The 27705-nt window shown below is 40.5% G+C and overlaps 1 protein-coding gene and 1 pseudogene across 1 annotated transcript; one reads left to right on the forward strand and one right to left on the reverse strand.

Moving 5' to 3' along the window:
- The first annotated feature begins 6003 nt into the window (after positions 1–6003).
- On the forward strand, positions 6004–15825 carry dus1l (dihydrouridine synthase 1-like (S. cerevisiae)). The gene is made up of 14 exons (XM_072442414.1): positions 6004–6055; positions 7690–7941; positions 9580–9688; positions 10403–10453; positions 10544–10656; positions 10873–10955; positions 11353–11456; positions 11524–11671; positions 12010–12106; positions 12851–12939; positions 13018–13190; positions 13268–13305; positions 13390–13465; positions 14070–15825. Exons 2-14 carry the CDS (start codon positions 7705–7707, stop codon positions 14216–14218), a joined length of 1467 nt encoding a protein of 488 aa, XP_072298515.1. The 5' UTR covers positions 6004–6055; positions 7690–7704; the 3' UTR covers positions 14219–15825.
- A 1155-nt stretch (positions 15826–16980) lies between these two features.
- Positions 16981–17905, reverse strand: LOC140357570 (galactose mutarotase pseudogene; annotated as a pseudogene).
- Between the last annotated feature and the right edge of the window lie 9800 nt (positions 17906–27705).

Below are 27705 nucleotides of genomic sequence, written 5' to 3' on the forward strand. Positions count from 1 at the left end.
AAATTGTGCTAGACTTTTGGATGAAAGTCCTAGTGTGATGCCATCAATATATTTTAATCCTCAACTCTAGTTCCTGTTCATTTCTACTTATATTCCAACTTTTCTTCAAACTACCACTTGACTGGTGTAAAATGATGAAGTTGTACCACATAGAAACATGAACACCTGTCATATGCACTATCACTTTTGTTTTTTTAGCCTCATTTAGATGGCTTCACTTCAGTATAACGTGAGTCTTTGTGAGTTTTTAGATGATCATACCTCGGGCTACATCCAGAACCAAATGTGTGGCTCCTGTGCAGCCCGGTGGAGAGCGCTGAGCTTGTCCTGTGTCACGTATGAGTCCTGTAGAGATGAACCCTGTAGTCACCAGCACTTTGAGGCTAACGCTGGCATTTTTCTGTTCATGTTCAAGTCTGTGAACGCTGCTTAAAGTGATTGTAGAATGTCAGCATTTTAGTCAAATGTAAAGTATATTTCAATATTAGAGTGGGATCTTGATGCATTATTTTGTTAGAAAAATATATTAAAAAATAGCTGCACAACAAAGATGTTTAATAAAATGAAATTAAAACTTGAAGGCTAAATGTGAGCGACTGGGGCATAAAAGTTATAATAAAGGCAAGAGAGATTGTCGCCATGGTAACCTATTGTAATCCGAACTAACAGATGTTTTATTTATTTTTATTGTCTCTGAAATACAAACAAACTAATGATAAATTAGTTAAATTGATGAATACATTTTCAGTTTAAGTAATGTATTCTTCTTTTATAGTATTGTCACGAAGTAAACAAAATGATTATCAATCACTGAGTCCTTATGGTGCTATGACAATTCTGCACAAAATATAAAGTAGTGCAGTGTTTTTAAGTGAATATATGTGAAAATGTCCCGAGACAAGTAGAGTTCTGCATTATTAGGACCACAAATCTACCATGGATGTCCATTTAATTGCTTTTATCTACCATTATGCATTTTATGGCCATATTTGTTCATGTTTTTCTTATTAGAATTTTTTTCTGTCTCCACTCATAACATGGCCACCACGACTGCCATGGCAACAGAGCACATCATCTCTCTAGGCTTTATTATTCCGCTTTGGCATAAACCCTATGTATGATTCTAACATGCTGCTGAATTGGAGAAATGCACAGGTGTGAGGGGTGGACACCACTCAAATTTGAATTTTAAAAATCTCATATTTTTTGAATAAAAAAGTCCCTAAAATATTTTCCTACCTGTCACTGATGATCAAACCTTGTTTTTAAAGCTCTCTGAGGGACCCATGATTAGGATCCTTTTGGACCATATGTTCAGCTTGTGTTCAGGCGGTGTCCCACCTGCTCTTCACACGTCCCCCCGTCTCATGTTCCTTCTGAACCCGTATATGCAACACGTGCCCTTTGTTTAGCCACCAAGAGAAGATGGCACTGAGACATGCCCTTTAAACGAGACATATAATGCCAAATTAGTCTACCACAGTCTTTCCTCTACATTAGTTTACTCAAAGTTGTAGTTTGATTACGCATGAGTAATTGAGTAATGCTGTAATGTCCTGAGGCTCGAGTGCTCAGAAAATTCCTATTTCCACATACCCGCTATCCCCGCCCACATCCTGTCTTTAGCTGTCATAAGTTTAAATATTCAGACTCTGAGGGACACTTGTTTCTATTACAGAGCCTTTTTAGATCAATATTGCGGTTCACAAAGAACAAAATATGAAATACCTAATACCAAAAAGCATAATATGTCTCCTTTAAACACAGCTTTGGTACAACCATACACTGCCTAAGAGCAATGCACGGAACACGCTCGAATACGAGGTCTTTTTAAGCAGTTTGACCTGGGACCAAAATATTATCAGTCTGATTCTGTTTTCAAACACACGTGTAACATGAGTGTGGAGATCTGTGTGTGGAACATGGACGAGAGCGTGTCCACACACAGCTGTGGCGGACACAGTGGGATAAAGATCGAAATGTTAGTGTTTATGTCACTATCGATTAGATGTAGTTGTAGTAGTAGTAGTAGTAGTAGTAGTAGTAGTAGTAGTAGTAGTAGTAGTAGTAGTAGTAGTAGTAGTAGTAGTAGTAGTAGTAGTAGTAGTAGTAGTAGTAGTAGTAGTAGTAGTAGTAGTATGAAATCCAAATTATTACACCATAAACAATCATATCAGTTTTAAGATGTGCCTTGGGAAAATCTAATTCTAAAAATAATCAATGTATATTTAATCAGTGTTATAATTCAAACATGAACAAAAGCTTAAATAATAATGAATAATAAGAATGATAAGGTTTGGGAACATAAGCCCTAATCTATTTGCGAATTTTTGTTCACGCTTTATCAAGGCAACTTGAGATGTATTTGTATTAAAGTGATTCCTTTTTATTTTTTGGTAACAACAATTACTCTTTTAAAAGCCTTAATGAAGCATGACTAAATAGTTTACTCAGGATGATTCAAGCTTGGTAACGACTTAATTGACTCCGTAACTAAGTAGTTACTAAGCCTAAATCATTCTTGATAAACGATTTGTTCATACTTTATTAAGGCAAGGCAAGGCAAGGCAAGTTTATTTGTAGAGCACATTTCATACACAAGGCAATTCAAAGTGCTTCACACAGCAGGAAAAATGCATTCAAATCACAAAGAAATTACAGAAACAGAAATACAATAAAATTAACTAAATTAAAAATCAATCCAACTGATTGTCTAAACTTATAAAATCACAAACAAAAGAGAAGAGTGCAAAGAAAAAATTGTTTCAGTCATATTCGCAGCTAAACAAAACTGTTTTTAGCTTAGATTTGAACATTGTCAGAGTAGAACCTGTCTCACATCTTCAGGAAGACTGTTCCAGATTTTAGCTGCATAAAACTGAAATGCAGATTCCCCATGTTTTGTCCTGACTCTGGCACCAGCAGGAGGCTGGTCCATGTTTAGTCCTGACTCTGGCACCAGCAGGAGGCCGGTCCATGTTTAGTCCTGACTCTGGGCACCAGCAGGAGGCCGGTCCATGTTTAGTCCTGACTCTGGCACCAGCAGGAGGCCGGTCCATGTTTAGTCCTGACTCTGGCACCAGCAGGAGGCCGGTCCATGTTTAGTCCTGACTCTGGCACCAGCAGGAGGCCGGTCCATGTTTAGTCCTGAATCTGGCACCAGCAGGAGGCCGGTCCATGTTTAGTCCTGACTCTGGGCACTAGCAGGAGGCCGGTCCATGTTCAGTCCTGACTCTGGCACCAGCAGGAGGCCGGTCCATGTTTAGTCCTGACTCTGGCACCAGCAGGAGGCCGGTCCCTGAGGTCCTCAGAGTCCGAGATGGTTCATATGGCACTAACATGTCCGCGATGTACTTTGGTGCTAGGCCATGGAGAGACTTGTACACAAGCAGAGCTGCTTTAAAGTCTCTTCTCTGAGCCACAGGGGCCAGTGCAGAGACCTGAGAACAGGACTAATGTGATGCTACTTCCTGGTTCTAGTCAGGACCCGAGCAGCAGCGTTCTGGATGTACTGCAGCTGTTTTACAGCTCGTTTGGAGAGGCCAGTGAGCAGGCCGTTACAGTAGTCTAATCTACTGGAGACAAACGCATGGATAAGTCTCTCTAAATCTGGTTTTGACACTATATTTTTGATTTTGGCAATGTTTTTTAGATGGTAAAAAGCTGCTGATGTTATTGATTTGACGTGGCTATTAAAGTTCAAGTCTGAGTCCATTATTACCCCCAGATTTCTAATTTGGTTTGTAGGTTTTAGAGCGAGACTCTGGAGGTGACTACTAACACTTCCTCTTTGTTTCTGTGGGCCAAAAACGATTATTTCAGTCTTGTCTGAGTTCAGCTGGAGAAAGTTGTTTTGCATCCACAAACTGATCTGTTGGATGCAGTGACAGAGTGAATCTACTGGTCCATAGTCACCTGCCGATAGTGAAACAGATCTGAGTGTCGTCTGCATAATTGTGATAGGACACATTTTCACTGCGTATCAACTGACCTAACGGCAGCATGTAGAGGTTGAACAGAAGGGGACCCAGGACTGACCCTTGGGGCACTCCACAGGTCAGGGTCATGTGGTCTGAGACACAGCTACCAATTTCAACAAAGTACTTCCTATCTTCCAGATAGAACCTTAACCAGTTTAGGGCAGTGCCAGTGATGCCCACCCAGTCCTCTAGTCTCTGTAAGAGGATCCCATGATCGACAGTGTCAAAAGCAGCACTCAGATCTAACAGAATTAAGACTGAGGCTTTGCCCGTGTCAGTGTTCAGGCGGATGTCATTTGTCACCTTGACAAGAGCAGTCTCAGTGCTGTGATGAGGTCTAAAACCTGACTGAAAAACATCAAATGAGTTGTTTATTAAGAGGAAATCTGTGAGCTGTTGGTAAACAACCTTTTCAAGGACTTTGCCCCAAAATGGCAGATTAGAGATGGGCCGGTAATGACTCAGTACTGCGGCATCAAGACTGCTCTTCTTTAGGAGAGGCTTTATGACCGCAGTTTTCAAAGACATTGGGAATGTTCCAGATTGAAGCGACATGTATTAAGGTTAATTAAGGTGCAATTAATATAAAGTTGTACCGATTTTCTTTTTTTTTAACCAAACCCTCGCGTTCGTAGACCAAACTATGGAACCATGTTGATGCCAGATGTGACCAAACCTCCTATCGTCCAGCTTCAGTCCTGTGGTGCGTAGAGTGTCAGTCGGTCGTGGTTTACAGCTTGTTGTAAAGTCGATATATATCTGCTTTCAGCCCGGCCCATAATAAGTAACTCATGGACCTATTGCTTCATTGTGCTTGTCCAGTGTGCAGTGTGTGGTGTTGCTGCAGTAAGCGAGCTCTGCCTCTACGAGTGACTGTGGCATTGTTCTGTCATCAAGTGTCCCGCTAAAAAATGGTCTTCCAGTTTTGTGGCTTGTTAGAAGGACATGTGTGAATATTACTAGAACTATAAATGTAAACATCTTTTAAAATTGTCTCGCGGGTAATTGTTATCAGTGGCAAAAGAAAGTAATGCAAAAATGTCTTTACTGTTTGTGTAACAACCAGAATGTACGGAAATGTAATATATTTTTAAATAAATATTTATGCTCCGGATTTTTATTGATTCTGTTCTGCTTTGGATTTTCTTTCGCGCTTGGTTTTTGACACAACAGAAGGACAAGATGTGTCTGCCTGTAACCATGGAGACATGTGATGGAGGAGGTGTCAAAAATGTGTCTTTCAGCTGTTTATAGACCAAGCAATTGAAAAGAAATAAGGCAAAATATTATTAATTAGTTTTAGAGTGACTCACAAAATTTGACTATTTTAGATGTATGAGGTTAGGGGAGACTGGGTTTTTCAATTCATAAGTTGTTTTCTCCAAATGCATTTTTAGACATTTAACAAGATATTTCTCATATTGTACAGAAAGATTTGCTGATGACAAATTCCAAGCATGAGTTCAATCTTCTGTTAGATCTATTTTTTTGTCTAATATGTCAGCCAAATGATGCCATACATTTCAACTCGGCCCTATCCAAGTTTCAGATGTGTACCAAATATTTTTGGGCTATTTTTACACTTAAAATGGCTTATTTCTAAATAAAAACATCTGCGGAGAGGCAAGTCTGTAATTAATACTAATAAGTTAATGAGCAAAAGAAAAGTTAAAAGCCATACTGTGGAACATTTCAGGCAACACAATAGCCCTGCAAGTAATGGACCCTCCCCCAGAAGTTAGATAGCTGTACCTTTTATTATATTTGATTTAATAATATTGCTTTGAGATGTCTTACCTGCACTGAGCAATTTAGTTTCACTTTCACATTTATTCGCTGAATTTACGGTAGATTCTAATAAATAAAGGTTTTCAATAACATTAGGGAGCCAAGTACAATTAATTTAATAATAATATCGCTAGAGGGCGACGTGTAAATTAGAACCGCAAAATCCAAAGCGGCCCATAACCCGGCCCATAACTAACAAGCGCGTGTTTCTCTACGGACTTGGAAAATTGTTGCACAGTCAGAAACTGTTCCGCCGAAATCTTCTTCTAAAATCTCTAAAATTACAGGTAAATTTGACGCTTATTAAATCGTTGTGCATGCATGCTGACAGCTTACATCAGGCCCACGGGCCCCTGAGGTGTAGACGTAGATCAGACGTACGCGTGTTCTTGTAATAGTTGTAGTAAAGTAAATCATGTGGCACACGGCTAGCTCATTAGCATTAGCTCCACAACTGTCTGAAGATGAAGTGGGCTGCTAAAATATCTAATGTAACAGTCCCAAAGCAATTTTAACTATGCTAACCAGTCGGCTATTAATATATCTGTAATAATGTTTTATGAGGTCAATGGTGGAAGACATTATGGGAAATGACAATGTCAATGTAATTCAACATAATAAAAAAAGCCAAAAGGATAACAGATGTGATGCTTTTGTTGTGTATCTTTATTTTTTTTTGCACAGGTTAGTTGTTAAACTGCTGCTGTTGACAGTTTTGTGTCAAATGGTGTTACAACTTCTGAGGCCAAACTTGTTTCCATGTGGTGTTTACTTTTTCCAGAATGTTAAACAATTGGGAAATCTTCAGTTTGCTACATAATATACAAACTGATTTCCTATTACAAAACTTCTTCTGAATCGCATAGAATTATCCATATCCCTCTAACGTTTGTTTAGTCTTCCTTAATTTATTTGTATTCAGTATTCCTTGAGTATACGGCCAACTTTTAAAAATTAAACTTTCAGAATTAATTTTTTTTTTTTTTTTAAATGGACAAAAATGCTACAACTAACAATTATTTTGGCGGTTGATTCATCATCTTTTAGTATTTTTGTTTATTTCTATTGTAAATTGCGATTTTTAAAATACCTTTTTAAAACCACTTAAATATAAAGTTATGCTAATGTAAGGCTTCTATGCATTAATCTGTCTGATTTAAAATCAGAAATTGATTAAAGTTGCACAATATATTGCGAAAGTATCTTTCATTCCTTCATTTACTGCGGCTTGTTCCCGTTCGGGGTCGCGGGTGGGGTACACCCTGGACAGGGGCCAGCTCGTCTGTAAAAGTATCTATCACAATAATTTTGCAACAAGCTTTGATATAGCAGTACCCCTGCAAATCTAAAGAGCTTCATAGATAGGGAGGTCTCAATATACAATTTTAGCGTTACAATTATTGTGAGACGATTTAACGATTATTGACACTGACTGAAGAGCAGTGCAATCTTTAATTTTCTTTCATTCCCGTTGTCTAACATGGGGATGTTAGACAAGTTAAAATAAGACACAAAATTAAGTATGTTTTGTTCAATATAGAGCCCAAAAAATGTTCTAAATGTTACATTTTGATAATATTTTGGGCCTAGGATGTCAAAATTATTCAGTTAATCGATAATCGTGAATATTAAGGTCACAATTTAATCGTAACAACCAAAAGACCCTCATCATGTGACCGGAACCATAGTTGTTGCAGTATTCAACGTTTCCCCCTAAAAGATGTGATTTGATAATGTTTTAGTTGTGTGTGTGTGGTGACTTGGTGAAAAAGTTAGAACACTTTTCCAATAGTTTTTTATTGTTTTCCTCAATAATAATCTTTATTTATAAATCTTCTCTTTTTAGAAGCCTTCTAACTACTGTTAAAAGATTGCTTAGTGACGGCCCTAACCGTGACCTGTATAATCTGGTCGTCTCTAGCGAGCTGTGGTGGCGATGCCCAAGCTCCAGGGCTTCGAGTTCTGGCGGCAGACGCTGAAGGGGGCGCGCTTCGTGGTGGCCCCCATGGTAGACCAGAGCGAGCTGGCCTGGCGTCTGCTGAGCCGGCGCCACGGGGCCCAGCTCTGCTACACGCCCATGTTCCACGCTCAAGTGTTCGTGCGTGACGTCAACTACAGGAGGGAGAACCTGTACAACGAGGTGTGCGCCGAGGACCGGCCGCTGATCACACAGGTGAGCGCAACGGAGGGCGCGGGCAGTCCACTCTGATCAAATGTAATGGTTTCTCTGTGCCCTTCTATGAATTATTTGATTTGATTTAGGTTGAGACTGCTACTAAGGATTTGTTTTTGAAGTTCACCATGTACATAAATGACCTCTCAGACTGCTGCCAATGTCAGCTCTATGCCCATGACAGTCATCCATGTGTCTGCCAAAACTTCCACTCAGGCAGGGCAGCAGCTGACACAGGCCCTATCTAACATCACCTCTTGGCTTGAGCAATCACATTTAACCCTAAATGTAAAGAAAACTGTTGCCATATGTTTTTCCATAAAATCACGACCTTTGACTGACCCCTTTGTTGTATCCATAAATGACCAACAATCCAAGGGATATCTAGGGATCATAATTGATAGCAACTTAAAGTTTCAAAGTCATATAAAGTACATCTGTAAAAAACTAAAACCAAATTTGAGTTGCTTTCGCTTCATAAGACGGGAGCTGTCACATCAAGCGGCTCTGCTGTACTTGCATGCAATTATTTTTTTCACATCTCTCATATTGTCTGACCTCATGGTCACAAACATCTGCATCCACGCTCAAACCTGTAATATCTTTGTACCAGCAGCAATTAAGGTGTTTGATAGTGATATCATCCAAAAGCACAAACTTTTTACATTTGAGAATTTAGTAAATTTTAGCACATTGAAACAGTTTTTTAAATGTTTACATAATCATGCGCCACCACCTTTTTCTGGTTTGGCCGTCAGACGTCAAGGCTCTCTCAGACCAAACACCAGAGCCTCTGTGAGTGTGGACTGTGTGGTTCCAAACACCAGAGCCTCTGTGAGTGGGGACTGTGTGGTTCTTTTGGACAGTCCAGCTTCTTCTCTGCTGGAGCCTGTGGAACTCACTCCCACACATTTAAAACTGCAGACTGACATGAGCACCTTTATTAGGTGTTTGAAACTGTGGCTGAAATCAGGACAGAACTGTGCACATGGTGATGTATAAAATGAAATGTGGTGTATATCGTCTGAAAATGTTGTATTGTTTCAATTCTAAAAGCCTCCTATGGACAGGTGTTGAAAATTTGCTCAACACTTAAAACATTGCATCTGGTTCGTCCAATGTCCATATTAAATAAATAAATAGTTATTTATATTGTACCTTGAAATACACTCAAATTAAATACAGTATCAACCAAATAAAGGGTCACGATTAATTGTAGAACATTTGCGGCCCTAATTGAGGGGTAAGTATTGCTCAAAAGTTTAATAGAATATGCGCTTAAACTGTATATGGCGCATTTGCACAGCATCCCATTGGTGTATTTGTACAAATTATTTTGGGTTTTTGGTCTTTATCGTTTGTTTTTGTGTCAGTTCATTTTGTTTCCATTGCAAGTCCCAAGAGCAGAAATATCACCTTTTAACTTTGTTTGGAAAATTACACTTCCATGTTTCGGCTCGTTTTATTCATTATGAACTACTCCTTATGAACTCTTCTCAAATTCTATTTATTCCCTCCCTGCCATATTCCATTTTGGCTTTCCTGCATCATTTCACACATACGTTATATACATTACATACATATATTCTTGACTGCACAACACAAACATCATATGAACACTCTTATTGTGCGTTGCAGTTCTGTGCCAATGACCCGGAGGTGTTTGTCCAGGCGGCGCTCCTGGCTCAGGACTACTGCGACGCCATCGACCTCAACCTGGGCTGTCCTCAGATGATCGCCAAGAGAGGTCACCCCACCGCCACCTAGTACTGTGGTCACTGTTAGAATACTGCAAAGACGCTCCAGTCTCCTCTCTCAGAACAGCTTTTGTTCATCTATAAACTCTGTATGCAGACTATAAACCCTTTTAAATGTTTATGAACGAATACATTATACATTCCAAAATCTCCGCTAATTTGAAGTGGAACTTATTGTGATTTCAATGGATATGGATTAACCTCAGAATGATCTCCCGCTGTGTTTATGTCCATAAATCATCACCAGCCTCGTTCTGAGCATTCCTGCCTCAAATCACTTTCATTACATGTGTGTGCTTTCTAGACTGCATTTCGGAGGCAGGCTAGCTTTTCTTTTTTCAATGGTGATTCCCTCTGTTGCCAGTAGATGAAGTGCTATCACAAAATCCTGATGAGGGAACGCCTGACTGAGAGAAAGTTGTGCATGCTGTTCAATACATAGATTATTTTCTAATCATTTTAAGTTCAACAACATGAGATGCCAAAGCAAATGTACAAGAGCAAGTTTAAAGGACAATAACAATACACATGTCCTTTAATGTTTTCACAATTATCTCTGGCTACTGCTGGTTTTCACTTTGGATTTGTACTTTACATGCAGACTTTATACACAAACTAGTGACCCACTGAAAAATGCACTTTTCTTTTTACCTTGTACATTTGCCATTTCTATTGTGTCACACTCGGAGCTCTCGTTCTCACAGGTCACTACGGAGTTTTCCTGCAGGACGAGTGGGAGCTGCTGGAGAAAATGGGTGAGTGACAGACATCATATAAACTCTCTGGACTAAACCTTGTGAAACCTTTCTTAAAAGGCTCCTCAACGCGCTCTGTTTCCCGTCCAGTGAAGTTGGCCAACGAGAAGCTGTCTGTGCCCATCACGTGTAAGATCCGAGTGTTCGAAGACCTGGAGAAGACGATCCAATACGCGCAGATGCTGGAGAAGGCCGGCTGCCAGGTATCCTCCTGGAGTCTTAAAAGAAATACTGCTGAAAGTGGTGTGCAAAGTTTAGAAATCAGATTGTGGTTGCCTAGATCTTTTATTTGGTTTTATGGCATCAAACCAGACTACAGACTTTTGCACACTGAACTTGAAAATATACTTTTATAGAACCATTAAATGTGCACTATGTATTTCTGCCTTGTCTTAAAGATGTGTATGTTCTGTTCCCAGCTGCTGACTGTGCACGGCAGAACCAAAGACCAGAAAGGAGCTCTGACGGGGGTCGCGAGCTGGGAGCACATCCAGGCTGTGCGGTGAGACAAGTTAGTGTGTTCAGAACTGCAGACTTAGAGGCTCCTTACCTTCAGGTTACGCAGCGCTCCTGTAGCATGGTTTAATCCACACATCTTTCTTCTTTTCGTTTCATTTTTATGTAAATAAGAGTGCATGGGAAGACGGCTCACGCCTATTGTGTTTTTATATCATGTGACACTATCGTCGTTCTTGCCCATTGTAACAGCTTTTCCCTGAAGATAAGAGTTGAGATAAGTGGTAATGAAATGCGGTGTATCTGTCCTTCATATGAGTGAGACAAATAACCGTCCCCCTGTGAGAAGTGGAACAAGATCAAACCAAGTGTTAAAACAGGCGTGGTTTGTGCGTAATAATAGAAGTGTTCACGCACACAGGTGAAACTGTTGTGTGTTACAGACAGGCAGTGACTATCCCAGTGTTTGCCAATGGTAACATCCAGCACCTGAGTGATGTGGAGCAGTGCATCCAGCAGACCGGGGTGCAGGGGGTCATGAGTGCAGGTACGGCCCTGTCATGTCTGCTCACATGGGCTCAGGAGTCTACTCACATCCCTGTGTGTTCCTCCAGAGGGGAACCTGCATAACCCGGCCCTGTTCGAGGGCTGCAGCCCGCCAGTGTGGGAGATGGCAGAGGAGTACCTGCAGGTGGTGAGAGAGCACCCGCCCTGCACGCTCTCCTTCATCAGAGCTCACCTCTTCAAACTCTGGCACCACACGTACGCAACGCGCTTTACTACCAAACTACTGTATGAACAGATAGTGTTTTAAATGTGTGGATTATGTGGAGGAAACACTCACTATTGCACATCCAGGTTAGAAAACCATACCAGAAATGTTTGAGGCAAATGTATGATTCCAATCTGGATTTTTGTCACACTAAATTGATTGCTTATTATTTATATGAATATTATATTAAACCTGTAGGTTAGTATTGTTTAAATATTATTCCTAAGACAATATCTGGTGACAATCACTTACAGTTGAAATCTCTTCTAATCAAAGTAAAGTGTGGGCTTATCACCTCCACATAGTGTGATGTGTCTGGTGTGTGCAGGCTGCAGATCCACCAGGACCTGAGGGAAGAGCTGGCCAAAGTGAAGACTGTGGAGGGACTGTCTGATGTCAGTAACCAGCTCAAGCTCCGGTGTCAGGTGAGGCTCGTCCTGCTGTTTGTAGTTAGAGACAAAGACTACAGACAAACACAGTTTACCTTGCACCACAGGAGAGATTCCCTGCCACATTGACATATTGTTCACAAACACCGAGATTAGACCAGTCACAGCATTGTGGTTTTGGGTTGAAACTAAGGTGAAGTGCCAAAACTAACATTGCAACACTAACAGACATACTTTGGTCTATTTAAGCAGAAATACAGACTATTTTGTGTTTAGAAAAAAAGAATAAATACGGGGAATCGTGCGTCATCGTGCAGACCGAGACTGGAAGATAGCGTATGCGTCCGTGACCAACCATCATCTGATGAAATGTGTGCATGAACAGCTTCAGCACACTCTGGGATCGCCAGTGGTCATACTGGAGATTGTAACCACACACATCTGGAGCATGCCTACCAGGGTCCACCGATATGTCAAATGTGCCTCGCGTGACAACAAGACACTAGACAAATGTTACACTAACATAGACTTAAAAAAAGGATCATCAGGTTGCTATAGAGGCTAGCTTCAAAAGAAGCCAAACATCTCTGCGAAAGTGAATTCTATCAGGAAGCTTGGTTCTTCTTCTCCCACAGCGGCTCATTCTGTGACCGTGTTCAGAGGCCCGTTCATGCTCCGTTCTCTAACATGAGCTTCTAGAACCGAAGCGGACAGCAAATGTTATCACTGTTGACACAAACGACACAAATCTGTTTATGTGACGGTGTGTCCTCACCTCAGGAGGAGATCTCCCGCTGTAATGGAGCAGAGGAGAAGGACAGCGGTCTGCCTTTCCCTCACTGGATCTGCCAGCCTTACATTAGACCTCAGTGAGTTTACTGCCTCTTTCATGATGATGTCCTCACATGATCCAAGATCACATGACCTCTGAAATCTCCCTCTGTTAGACCCAAAGACCCAGTGGTAAACGGGAACAGCCTGCCCTCAGACATGAAGAAGCCCGCTACCCACAAGAGGGCGCTGGAGGAAAACCCTGACACTAACCTTGATGGTCTCTCCAAAAACAAACAGAAGAAGAGGTCCAGGAACCCCCAAAAAAACTTCTGTCCTGAGCAAAAACGTCAGTCTCACCTTTATACTCACTCACGTCTCCGTTACCTTCGGTTAAGCTGATGTGTGCCTTTGTGTCCTCCACAGCAAAGTACATCAAGTGTGAGCAGTGTGGAAATCCAAAGGTACGTGGGCTGGAGAGTCATGATACATGGATTTGTATTGTTTTAAATACTCAAATATTTGTATCTTTTTTTTGTGTGTTTTAGGGAAACAAATGTGTGTTCAAACTGTGTCGCGGCTGCTGTAAGAAGAAGGCCTTCAAAGAGGTGGCAGACTGTCCAAGTGAGTCACACCACAGACAGTCCAGTTACAGTTTGGTTTTAGTTGGCAGAAGTTTGAGAGAAATAATTAGTACCTTGCACAACAAAACAAGATGTACAAATATTAAACATATATAAAACTTTTAACGTATGACTCACTCCCCTCTGAGCTGTGATTATTTGTCAAACCCCAGACAGGCCTCTCCGTGTAGATATTCTTACAGACGGCTCAGTTGAACGAAAACTGCTGATCAAAGGCTGTAGCCCGAGGAGCACGAACAAACGTGTTGCTGCTTATGAAGTATGAATTGGCTTTAATTCAGCTCCACAGATTGTCTTCAATACCACCATTCCATTTGTATAAAAAAAAACTATCTAGGACCTCAAATTTCAACAATGGAAACGATAGCTCGATACCTCTGACAAAAAAAGCAATAAAAGGGAATGGATGACCGGGACAGAACCAACGGTCAAGGAGTGGACTGAAATGTTTAATGTTTGTTTGTTTGTTTATTTTTGGCCTTTTCCTAAAATCTAAAATAAATATGAATAATCCCTGCCCAGTAAAACTTTCCTCTGTGTTCCTCCTTGTCACTCCCAAACTGAGGTGTCATGTTTTGTTCCAGGTCATGGGCTGAAGTTCAAGACCAGAGCAGACAAGCGCAGACTGGAGGAGGAGGAAGAGAACAGCGAGAGAGCGACAGAACTGGAGAAGACGAGTGCAGTCCTCAGCTCACATCCACACATCCTGCCAACCGGACAGTCAAACCTATGAACTCCTGCACTGCAACAAACGCCCTACACTGGTTAAATATTGGACTTTTTGGATAAGTTTATTTGTCCGAGTAATGCTTTAGATGATTCCAAACCGAGAGTCTCATCCTGAAACAAGGACTTGGCCTGGTTAAAACGAGGAGAACTTCACTGTGTCCAAAACAGTATTTAAACAAGTCTTAACGAAGAGAATCAATTAAGAATTAAACCAAGAATAAACCAAACTAGGACTATACCATGAATTACCCAAACTGTGGGCCGTGAGAGGTCTAGCTTCCAAAGCAGTCTGGCTCACTTTGGCAACTGGAACACTTTTAAGCGAGATGATTGGATAAGAGAGAACGTAGACACAAGACGGCAAAAAGCAGATGGAAACTGAAAGTTATCATTTCTCACAAAACGCTGACAATTTGGGTCTTCTTTATTTATGGTACAGTTGATTATTTCTGAGGACCAATCACTTCAGCGTGGATCATGTCAAACCTGGCCTTGGCGCTGCACATTAGCGACTGGTTTGAAACGGGGATGTCACGATTATTAGGTTAATCAATAATTGTGATTGTTCAGGTCACAATACAATGCTAAGAACCCAAAAATAATAATCGTGACTATTTTAGAAGCAAAATTATGTGTTTTTTTAATATAGATAGCACAAAATTTAGACCTAAATGTAAAGAACTTTAATTAATCTGCCTGTCAAATTTAACTTAATTTTGTTTTTTTAAAGCGTTAATTTTTGTAAAGATGGTCACAAACCTGAGGAACAGTAACGTGTCCGACCACAGGAATGGAAAAAAAAGAAAGATTTCAATACTATTGGTCACAGTCTCAATAATTGTGAATAATCGTTAAATTGTGATGTTTTTTCACAATAATCAACAGTAAAATTTGATATTGTACCGACTAACTTAAGAAATTCTCTCTAAAATCTTCCTGTGTGCCTTCAAGTAACAGAACGTAAGCTTGAGTTCACAGACATGCATGAAGATGTTGTTATAACTCTCCCTAATGAATCCAGAATGATTGTTATTCGACGAGGGCGAGAGGATCCACCCAAAAGTGACTGGTCCACTTTGTGATTCGGGAACAAACAGACAGTGAGCTATACTTCAGGACTTTTCTTTTTTACTCTTTATATTTAATGAACAGAAGAGGCCAAGTTTGGGACTCCACTAGCTGGATTTTGTGAGAGGCAGGTAAATATATTAAACTCCTCAGAATGGTCAAATCAATAACTACTCATTTCTAGATTCAGAATTCAAGTCATTTTAAATTGTATAGATGTGAGTGTCGGTCCTGGTCATGTGATGTTCAGGACAAAGCCACGTTCCCACATGTGCTGCTAGAACTCCAAACATCTCACGTTAGATTTGAACTGAATCCCACTGCTTGGATCCTTTTTTTAAATTTTGTATCATTTCTTTTATTTGGGAGATATTTTATTTTTGCCAAAGTTGGTCTGGAAACAAATGTAAAGTCCTAAATATGTACAGTTTTATTTATTTTTCAGGACTATGGCATTATTTGAAAAACGGACTGTGCCTTCTTGTAAAATACTGCCTATAAAGTTTAACACGTGTGTTCTTTTCAACAATGGAATCATAAAAACATACAAATGAGCCGTGCTTTTTGTTCTTATCTGTAGATATGCTCCAACTACACTTTTAACTTGATTTGCATTCTGCATAAAAAGCATAGGGAAAATTACCTAAAACTGGCTATGGAAATTCTTGAAACATTATGTTTTTTTAGTCTAATGCAGTACATAAATGTACTATGGTCGCTGCATTGGACTGTTGTGAAGGAGCCGAGTCGAAAGATCTGCTGAATCTACGTTCTTGCCCTCACATATGGTCATGAGCTTTGGGTAATGACCCAAAGGACAAGATCGCGAATACAAGCGATGGAAATGAGTTTCCTCCGCAGGGTGGCTGGGCGCTCACTTAGAGATGGGGGGGGGAGCTCAGTCACACGAGAGGAGCTTGGAGTAGAGCCGCGGCTCCTCCATGTTGAGAGGAGCCAGCTCAGGTTTAGCTGAGTTTCATTTATTAAGATCCCATTATACCAGATATTATTCTTCCTGGGGTCTTTTCAAAGTCATTACATACATCATGTATACTCCACCCACCCCTTCCCACACACGCACACGCCCGCAAAAAAAATGACACTCAAACCCAACCAAACATAAAGAGCAGGCCCAGAAGAGGCTGATGTATTGTTAAGGGACAATAAGACCGTCAGCTTACGAGGAAAGGTCAGACACACGGGCAGATCGGGCGAGCAAGGAGCCCCCCGTTGCATGCCGGCATGAGGCCTTTAATGCACAGCATTAGACATATGAATACTGAAAAAATGTAATGTTAAAATCATTATGCCCTCAGGCATTTATTTACTTTATTAATTCTCATTCAACCATTGACCAATACATTAACACACACATTGACATTCACATCCATACACGGACACGTACATGAACACATTACCATAACAGTACAACCAAATACATAACAATCATATCGATTTTATATTATTTCTCCTCTTACATCCTTTATCACTCTATATACACTTTCCCTCCCTCTTTTTTTTCCTTTTTTTTTAAAGATTTAACATATTAAAAATATGTAATATATATGTAATATAAAATATTTCATTGTGTATGTTGCAAGTCATTGTTGTAAAGTTATTGTTGCACTAAAGTGATGGCGTCTGTATTGTTTGATATTTGTGTTTCCACACAGAAGGAGCAGTGCCATCCTGCAGTTATAGAGGCATCTAGGTAGTTAGCGGTGTAGAACTGGAGGCCTGGTTGGAAAGTGGTTACCTCCAGGACTCGGGGGACTTTCTGGGTGACAAACCCTGGCAGCTGGCCTTTCTGCCCAGGGCTCATCACAGGAACACAGGCAGAAGTTATGGTCAAACCCAGGCCCTGGCAACATCTTCAGCCTTAGGCCAGGCAAAACCGGCCTTCTGAGGTCAAAGGGAGTTCCTTCCACAGTTCTGACCTCTCATGTGGGGATGGAGGTGTTATCCACCGGCAGGTAGCACTCAGCACTGATGGACACTTCATGGTCGTACACATTATCAGCAGCCTGTCCGGCCAGGTTAAAGTAGGAGTGGTTGGTGAGGTTGATTGGTGTGGTTTTAGTGGATCTTGCTTGATACTCAGCAGGCAATGTCCCCCCCCCCCCTGTAGCAGGTATGTGAGAGTGACCTGCACCTCTCCAGGATAGCCCTGGTCTCCATCAAGGCTGGGGAGGCTCAGCTGTACTCCTCCTTCCACTGGTAAGGCCTTCCATGAAGCCTTGGAAAACTCTTGCAGCCCTCCATGAAGAGCATTTGGTCGAGTTGATATTCTTTGCCATCGAGAACAAAGCATTCTGTTGGCCCCACGGCCCACCGCAGCTCCCAGGTAACGCTTGTCTGACATATACTTTCAGAATATTCCAGTACCACATCGGCCCCTCCTGGTCCCTCCCTCTGCACAGCACAGACCTTAGTGTAGGCCTCAGAGTGAGCACCTCGACCTTCACATGAGGGGACTCCACACGTCACAGCTCCACAGGCCCCTGCCCCGGGGCCTCACCCCAGGGCCCCTGAGTTACAACAGTCACCATCCTTACTTCCGGATCCTCTGTGGGCTGAGCGCGTGGGGGTCCAGATGTGTGCCCACTGTGCCCATCTCTGGCAACTGCTGAACTCAAGATTCCCTTCTCTCTCTTTTACAAAAAAAAGCAAAGTAGAAAAAAAGTAAATATTGTATGCTCCCTGTGACTTGGTGTTAATTAAAAATAAAATCTTTATATTGGCATCTGCAAATATGTTATCTACAAATACAGCTAGAAAAATATTGAATATCAGTATCGACTTAACTCACTTGTGCAGTACATTAGTTTTTATTTATTTCCACACAGTGGCACCACTATGTTATGCATTATTCTCTGGGACTAGCTATTACATTGCGGACACCACTTGTGGAGGATTTTCAGTAGTTAAGGTTCTTATTTATTTTTAGAAGGACACCCTCTGATCTGATATGTCCTGATATGCGCTCCCCTTCTGCAGTTACGCTTTCTCCTTCTGCAAACACGGTTATTTTTCAAATCTGTATTTTCTTTCTTTGGCATGCCATGCTTCTCTCTCCTCATCCCATTGAGTTGGGTGCTTGGACTGGTTACTTCCTGCCTGCTCTTTAAAGGCCTGATCTGCAACTTTAAAGTCCTTCCACTGGCTCTCAAACCCTTTTTCCTTATTTCCCTTCAGACTGCAGCTTCTTATTCTCTTATGTTAAAGAGTCATTGTCTACTTCCAGGGAAGTGTGCTGTGGGATGACGCGTTGCTGTGGTTATGACGTGTTGCTGTGGGTAGGCCCCGTCCGTCTGCTATATAGACTATATAGGATATAGACTGTACTCTCGCTAAAGACTGCAGGAATCAATCAAAAAAACACTTTGGACCCATATATGAGGCACCAATAGCACTGTATGAAGGTTACGAGCTCTGAAAAGTCGATTTTTTTATCATAACTTATCAAACTCAGAGGGCGGGACTTAGGCTGCTCTGGTCGAGTCCATGTCTCTGCAGAGGAGCCAAAAGTCAGGGGCCACTGCTGTTACTGTGATGCCACAAATATTAGCATAAAAACTGGTGAGATTTTTTCCCTGTTTCAATCAAAATCCACTTCTGGGTGAGTTTGGACAAATCTAAAGTCCTGTGGCCCACGCTCAGGGAAGCCCATCACTTCCAGGTGTCAGAGCTGCCTATCATCATGTCTATCAGCATGTCTATCATCATGTCTATCATCATGCCTATCATCATGCATATCATCATGCCTATCAGCATGTCTATCATCATGTCTATCATCATGCATATCATCATGCCTATCAGCATGCCTATCATCATGCCAATCAGCATGCCTATCATCATGCCTATCATCATGCCTATCAGCATGTCTATCATCATGCCTATCAGCATGTCTATCATCATGTCTATCATCATGTCTATCAGCATGTCTATCATCATGTCTATCATCATGCCTATCATCATGCATATCATCATGCCTATCAGCATGTCTATCATCATGTCTATCATCATGCATATCATCATGCCTATCAGCATGCCTATCATCATGCCAATCAGCATGCCTATCATCATGCCTATCATCATGCCTATCAGCATGTCTATCATCATGCCAATCAGCATGCCTATCATCATGCCTATCATCATGCCAATCAGCATGTCTATCATCATGCCTATCAGCATGCCTATCATCATGTCTATCATCATGTCTATCATCATGTCTATCAGCATGTCTATCATCATGCCTATCATCATGCCTATCAGCATGCCTATCATCATGTCTATCATCATGTCTATCAGCATGTCTATCATCATGTCTATCATCATGCCTATCATCATGCCTATCAGCATGTCTATCATCATGCCTATCATCATGCATATCATCATGCCTATCATCATGCATATCATCATGCATATCATCATGCCTATCATCATGCATATCATCATGCCTATCATCATGCCTATCATCATGCCTATCATCATGTCTATCATCATGCCTATCATCATGTCTATCATCATGTCTATCATCATGTCTATCATCATGTCTATCATCATGCCTATCATCATGTCTATCATCATGTCTATCATCATGCCTATCATCATGCCTATCATCATGCATATCATCATGCCTATCATCATGCATATCATCATGCCTATCAGCATGTCTATCATCATGTCTATCATCATGTCTATCAGCATGTCTATCATCATGTCTATCATCATGCCTATCATCATGCATATCATCATGCCTATCAGCATGTCTATCATCATGTCTATCATCATGCATATCATCATGCCTATCAGCATGCCTATCATCATGCCAATCAGCATGCCTATCATCATGCCTATCATCATGCCTATCAGCATGTCTATCATCATGCCAATCAGCATGCCTATCATCATGCCTATCATCATGCCAATCAGCATGTCTATCATCATGCCTATCAGCATGCCTATCATCATGTCTATCATCATGTCTATCATCATGTCTATCAGCATGTCTATCATCATGCCTATCATCATGCCTATCAGCATGCCTATCATCATGTCTATCATCATGTCTATCAGCATGTCTATCATCATGTCTATCATCATGCCTATCATCATGCCTATCATCATGCATATCATCATGCCTATCATCATGCATATCATCATGCCTATCATCATGCCTATCATCATGCCTATCATCATGCCTATCATCATGCATATCATCATGCCTATCATCATGCCTATCATCATGCATATCATCATGCCTATCATCATGCCTATCATCATGCATATCATCATGCCTATCATCATGCCTATCATCATGCATATCATCATGCCTATCATCATGCATATCATCATGCCTATCATCATGCATATCATCATGCCTATCATCATGCCTATCATCATGTCTATCATCATGCCTATCATCATGTCTATCATCATGTCTATCAGCATGTCTATCATCATGCCTATCATCATGTCTATCATCATGCCTATCATCATGTCTATCATCATGTCTATCATCATGTCTATCATCATGCCTATCATCATGTCTATCATCATGTCTATCATCATGTCTATCATCATGCCTATCATCATGCCTATCATCATGCATATCATCATGCCTATCATCATGTCTATCAGCATGTCTATCATCATGTCTATCATCATGCCTATCATCATGCCTATCATCATGCCTATCAGCATGCCTATCATCATGCCTATCATCATGCCTATCATCATGCCTATCATCATGCATATCATCATGCCTATCATCATGCCTATCATCATGCCTATCATCATGCATATCATCGTGCCTATCATCATGCCTATCATCATGCATATCATCATGCCTATCATCATGCCTATCATCATGTCTATCATCATGCCTATCATCATGTCTATCATCATGTCTATCATCATGTCTATCATCATGTCTATCATCATGCCTATCATCATGTCTATCATCATGTCTATCATCATGCCTATCATCATGCCTATCATCATGCATATCATCATGCCTATCAGCATGTCTATCATCATGCCTATCATCATGTCTATCATCATGTCTATCATCATGCCAATCAGCATGCCTATCATCATGCCTATCATCATGTCTATCATCATGCATATCATCATGCCTATCATCATGCATATCATCATGCCTATCATCATGCCTATCATCATGTCTATCATCATGCCTATCATCATGTCTATCATCATGTCTATCAGCATGTCTATCATCATGCCTATCATCATGTCTATCATCATGCCTATCATCATGTCTATCATCATGTCTATCATCATGTCTATCATCATGCCTATCATCATGTCTATCATCATGTCTATCATCATGTCTATCATCATGTCTATCATCATGTCTATCATCATGCCTATCATCATGCCTATCATCATGCCTATCAGCATGTCTATCATCATGTCTATCATCAGGTTCCGCCCAGTGGGCAGGGCCTACTAAGATATATTAATCTATAATTCAACATAAATTTAAAAAATCCAAACAGCTGTAGGTCATAATAAATTTATAGTGAGAAGAAGCACTCGCCCTTATAACCCTTTGTAATACTCAAAGATTATCTTCTAACTATTAATTTGGAAAGTATATTCACTACCAGTCATATCCATCAGTGTCTCATGGGTTAAGGCTAGGGTTAAGATACTTAATTTGTCTCTGTCTTTGACCCATCCTTCAATGCCACTGGGGCATCTCCCTCAGGAGCAGTGGTCCCTACAGTGCAGCGCCCGGGGACCCATCTCAAAAATAAATTGATTTGATTTGAAGGTGATCTATGTAATTGTGCTGAACCATATAGGCTATTTTGCCAAATGCACTAAGAGCTTTGAGAATGTAATTTCAGTTTTGTGAAATTGCCCAAAGCAATGGAAAGGCGCCGGTCCAGCTGGCAGCCGCTCCGCTCTTTTTTCACACTTTTTTCACACTTATGTGCTTTATCTTTTGTGTTTTGTAAATATTTTTTCTACTTTAGTTGTACGATCGGGACACGCACTGGAATCGCTTAATTCAACTTGTTTCGACTTTGTTCGGCTGGATTATTGAGTGATGTGCGCTAGCTTTGAGCTAGCCCCCCCGGCCCCACCGCGCTCCTCGGCCACAGCCGCCGTGTGGATCGGCGCCGGTGCGTTTATACAAAGGAGGAACTCATGAAACTGCGGAAAACCATCGTCTTACCCGGAGATCGTCACGTTATCCCGGCGGACATCCTAATTTTCCCCCTCCATCCCTTGTTGGGAAATGGGAGGTTTTGTCTATAGGAGTTTTTGTTTATAAGAGTTCTTCTATTGAGAGTGTTTTTTAAACTTCCTATATTCTGTGATCTGTCCTTTTCCTCTGTATCTACTGCGTTGTATCAATGAAATTTCCCCATGTGTGGACAATAAAGGATTATCTTATCTTATCTTATCTTATAAAAACTGTAATATGGCAGGTAGTGAATATAAATACAGTTCACTTATTTCACCACTAGATGGTGTACTTAGAATAAGAACCGTAGAACTGAATTTGACTAATTTCTTGACTTGTCTCTTTTTTCATTTAAACCTGTCTAAAAATGATAATGCTAATGCTAATTCAATATGAGCCGTTACACGTTTATGAACACCAAAGGACATATATGAGACACAAATAAACTTTGATATTAAGGTGGCCTGTATGAGACCGAATTAGGCCGTGTTGTACATAAGAATGGTCAGTGGACCATAGAAATATCCCTCATGTGCACATTTCAATCTTGGCTTAGTCCGTTGACACTGAATGTTACTGTAGTAGATGTTTTCTTTCCAGAATACTATGTGTATCACACAGAAACAAATTCAAGAGGAGCCAACAAGGTTTCACATGACAAACTGTATTGGACTCATGCCATGGAAATTGTTACAGTTTGTAATTGCAAAACAGAAACAGAAAATGTGTACAGCAAAAAACACTGTCAAACAAAAAGAACATCAAAACTAAAATGAAGTACAGCCTACACTACTGTAACAAAACATACAGAAGAAAAGGAAGTCTTCAGTCTTGGTCCTCACTCTCCTGCTCAGCCCCACGCTCACGTCTGTCTGCCACAGATTCTCATCTACATCGCATCTTATGTTCTCCCTTGCAATGCAATGTGGGAAGAATCGGCGTGCATGCTGCAACCATCCCCTGCAATGATCAGCCGTTACATCCTCACAAGCAGCATCCATTGCTTGGAGGAGGGACCTCTGATTTAGAGCCCGATGCTCGTAGACCCTCCACCTCCGAGCTAAAAAAGGATTTAGAAATGGGGAGTAAGGGGCTAAGAGCACCATCACCATCCTTTGATGGGCAGCGAACCACGCCCTGATGAGCGGGCCACGGTGAAAGTTGACATCGTCCCACACAATGACATATGTCGCAAGTGAGGCCCTACCAAACCCCCCTCATGTAGAGGGATAAGATCAACGTAAAGGCGGTCTAAGAACACCAGGAGCTTCTGGGTGTTGTATGGGCCCATACTTGGGAATGTGGGTGACTACCCCGTTTTCGGATATTGCAGCACACATTGTGATGTTGCCCCCACGCTGTCCTGGGACATCCACCGTTGCCCGGTGGCCGATGGCATTCCTACCACGCCGTTGTCCTTTGGCGAGGTTGAACCCAGCTTCGTCAACAAAAACCAGGGTGTGAGGGTTCTCGTTCGCCTCCAGCTCCATTATTCTCTACAATACAGTAAACACTATATTACTGGAAATTGGTTATGCAGTAGAATCAAACAACAAATTACATGGAAATGTTCTGTTCTATGCAAGTTCAATAAACTGGGCTCTATGCTCCATTGCTGACAGGTCATAATGATATTCCTATAAGTGATCTGTTCTTCTGTATCTATCTCTGTATCTACCTGCGTTGCACCAATGAAATTTCCCCATGTGGGACAATAAAGGAATATCTTATCTTATCTTATCTTATTCAACTCATAACACAATACAATATACATGTACAATATACTATGCGTAGTGCACAATGCTTTACCTGTACATACTGAAAGCGCAGCTCCTTCGTTCTCTCAAAGTTCCTTTCGAATGGAACTCTGTATAATTGCTTCGTGGTCATCTGATGTTTAATCAGGAGCCTGTTAATTGTGGAGATGCTGAGATGCCAGCATTGTCCTCCAGGATTGTGGTCCGGATTTGTCGCAGGGTAATGGCATTGTTGGCCACGACAATATTAACAATTTCCATTTCCTGCTGTTCACGAAAAATTGTTCTTCTGCCACCTGCAGCAGGTTGTCTTCCAATCCTAGACATTAGAGTTCACAAATAGACACTATTACTATTTGTAATTAGACATTTTACTTTTACTTTAGTTCAATACATTTGGAAACTACTGTTAGTAACTCCACCACCAATAATTTAAAAGTAAACTGAGCACATACCCGTTTTCCCTGCGGGATGTTTGAATGATGGAGGACACTGTAGAGCGTGGCACATTAGGCTGAACTCTACGACCTGCCTCTGCCATTGTGAGGCCATGAAGACCACATGGTCCACAAGAGTAGCCCCAATTTCATCTGGTACTGGTTGTCTTCGTCCTCTTCCCCCTACTCCACCACCACCAGGCACACATCCACTCTTCTTCTGCTTCTTCTTCCCTAGCCCTAGATGTTTCTGAACTATTCTGCAGGTGATGATGTACTGAAGGAAATTATGCCAACATGTTTTGCGCTGAACAACCACTTGACTGAGAAGCAACAGTCAGTTTAGACCAGCAAGATGTATTCAATTGGTAATTGGGCTGAAGGCAATTGTACCTAACCATTTGCACAGATGTGCTAAATCATTTGAAATGTGTGCAAGCTGTAGGCAATTGTACTTGTCATGTGCAAGGAGTTTCTAAAACAATTGCACTTTGATTAAACGAATGAGAAATGCCAGTCGGTTTTGAACAAGTGCCAGTGGTTTGGAGGTTTGCACGTGTTGTTTTGAGAATGTAATTTCTGTTTTGTGAAATTGCCCAAAGCAATGGATAAAAACTGTAAGCACTGACTCGTAGTTATTTATTCATTCTTTATTTTCAGTTTTAATCGACAAAAAAAAGCAATGAAAAGAAATAAACTTACGAGAAAAAGACGATACAAAAGTTGTTTGCAGCCGGAACACATACGGTGCCCACACAATAGAAACAACATGTAAAGAAGACTCTATTCTTCAAGAAAATGTTTATGGAAAGGTTAATCTCTCCTATGATAAAAAATATATATATATATTGCATAAGTTACAACTAGAATTGGACTCACTTTATGATCCAGGTCCAGACAAAGATGGATGAAGGAAGCGGGTAAAAATACTAGATATTTTTACAATTTAGAAAAAAGAAGACCCAAAACAAAGTACTATGAAAAACTATACTGTGCAAAAACTGATCGAGACCAATCCAAAGCCTTTCTGGAACAAATCAAATTAAATGCCAAATATATTAGCAACAATTCTAGGAAAATATTCAACTAAGAAATAAATAAAATCCAATATTGATACATTAAAAGATAATAAAGCTTTATAGAGAATATAAGGATCTGCTCGCTGTTTATGAGGAGGCATTTGAAAAAGGGAGACTACATTTTTCAATCAAAGACACTTTACAAATCGGCAACTGAAGACCCATTACATTAATCAACAATGTTTCCAAGCTCTAAGCTCTGATATTCACACAACAGTTCAAAAAATGCCTTTTTGAAATTATAGATGACTGTCAATCAGGTTTTATTGAAAATAGACACATGACATGCCCGATGACAATACATTCTTCATAGATTACTATAAGGCATTTGATACAGTGGAGCATCTTTGATTTACTGAATTTTGGGGGATTTGGAGAGAAAAGTATCACGTTAACAGTGAAGTTGTCCAATGGCACAAGTTTGGCATTTATAGAGGCCGAAAGCAGAGTGACCTTCCGGTGCTCTATTTATTACAGATCGTCACACAAGTGCTTTGTCTTTGTACAAAAATAATTATTTTAAAGGAATTTATGTTAGTACAAATTAAATGAAATGCAGTCAGCAGGCTGATGACACTACGCTATCGCTGCAAAACTAAGAACAAATACCCAAAGCAATAGAATATCTTCATGTCTTCTCAAATGTGTCAAGCCGGGGTGTCAGGACTAACTATTAATGTCAATAAATGTGAAATATTTCTACTAATCATGGTGGGCATCATGGGGTGTAAAATCTGCAACAATGGATTCATTTGAACTTTGAACAATTAATGTGTAAAACCTAAAAACGGCTTAATGATTGGTCGTCAATAAATCTGTCATTGCATTCTGCTGGCAAAGGTGGACAGTCAAGGCTAATAATATTATATATTATGTAATTATGTAATATTATGTCTATACAACACAACATGTCTATATCTGTATACAATTCTATTCATGTTGACAATAATAGAAACTACTCCCACCCAAAAAATCTCATGCAAAATATTATATTCATAAATGTGAATGGTGGAGAATGGTCTCCATGTACAGAAAAAGAGTTTATGATCAAAATGGATGTATACATCTCTCTATTACTCACAACTGACAATAAAAAGGCAATCAAGAACACTAAATATCTCATAGACAAAATAAATTTTCCTCTCGCAAATTATCATTTATTTTCAGACTGTGCCCATTTTTATTTCGTAATATATTTGTGAATGTTAGCACTATCTTGCTTGTTTTCAGGTTTGTAAATTGTGTCAGTAGAAACACAAAATACAAACATCTATATGGCACCCCCAGCGGCGCTAACGTGTATCGCAATATAGCCTTTAGCGGCTAGCTGCATCCGGTAGTTCACAGTCCACCGAACTTGCGCAGTAATGATCTCCTCCAACGATCCATGGCAATACCATGGATCTATTATAGGGCAATAGAGATAATATAATAGATCCATAGGGCAATAGCGATAATATAATAGATCCATGGCAATACCATGGATCTATTATAGGGCAATAGCGATAATATAATAGATCCATAGGGCAATAGCGATAATATAATAGATCCATGGCAATACCATGGATCTATTATAGGGCAATAGCGATAATATAATAGATCCATAGGGCAATAGCGATAATATAATAGATCCATGGCAAAACGCCATCCATATCGATCCATAATTCATGGCGGAGTCACGCGGCTTGCTAATGACGTCACACTTGGCGGGCTGCGATTGGGTGAATGAAAAGAAGTACCAGGAAGATAAACAAACAGAGTTGAACAGTTTCTACTTCTAATGTCGCATTTTTACTCGAGGAATGCTAGTTTACTGTAGCTTATATCCTGCTGACGTATCCGTTGGATCGTCTTTCGGATCATATTATGAAGCGAACATCATTTGCAGCCCGGACATATAATGTAGAGCTGTGTGAGATGCGTTAAAC

Source organism: Eucyclogobius newberryi, unplaced genomic scaffold, assembly GCF_026437365.1.
Source record: "Eucyclogobius newberryi isolate DKJ021-1_F unplaced genomic scaffold, fEucNew1.0.hap1 SCAF_13, whole genome shotgun sequence".
NCBI classification, from domain to species: Eukaryota; Metazoa; Chordata; class Actinopteri; order Gobiiformes; family Gobiidae; genus Eucyclogobius; species Eucyclogobius newberryi.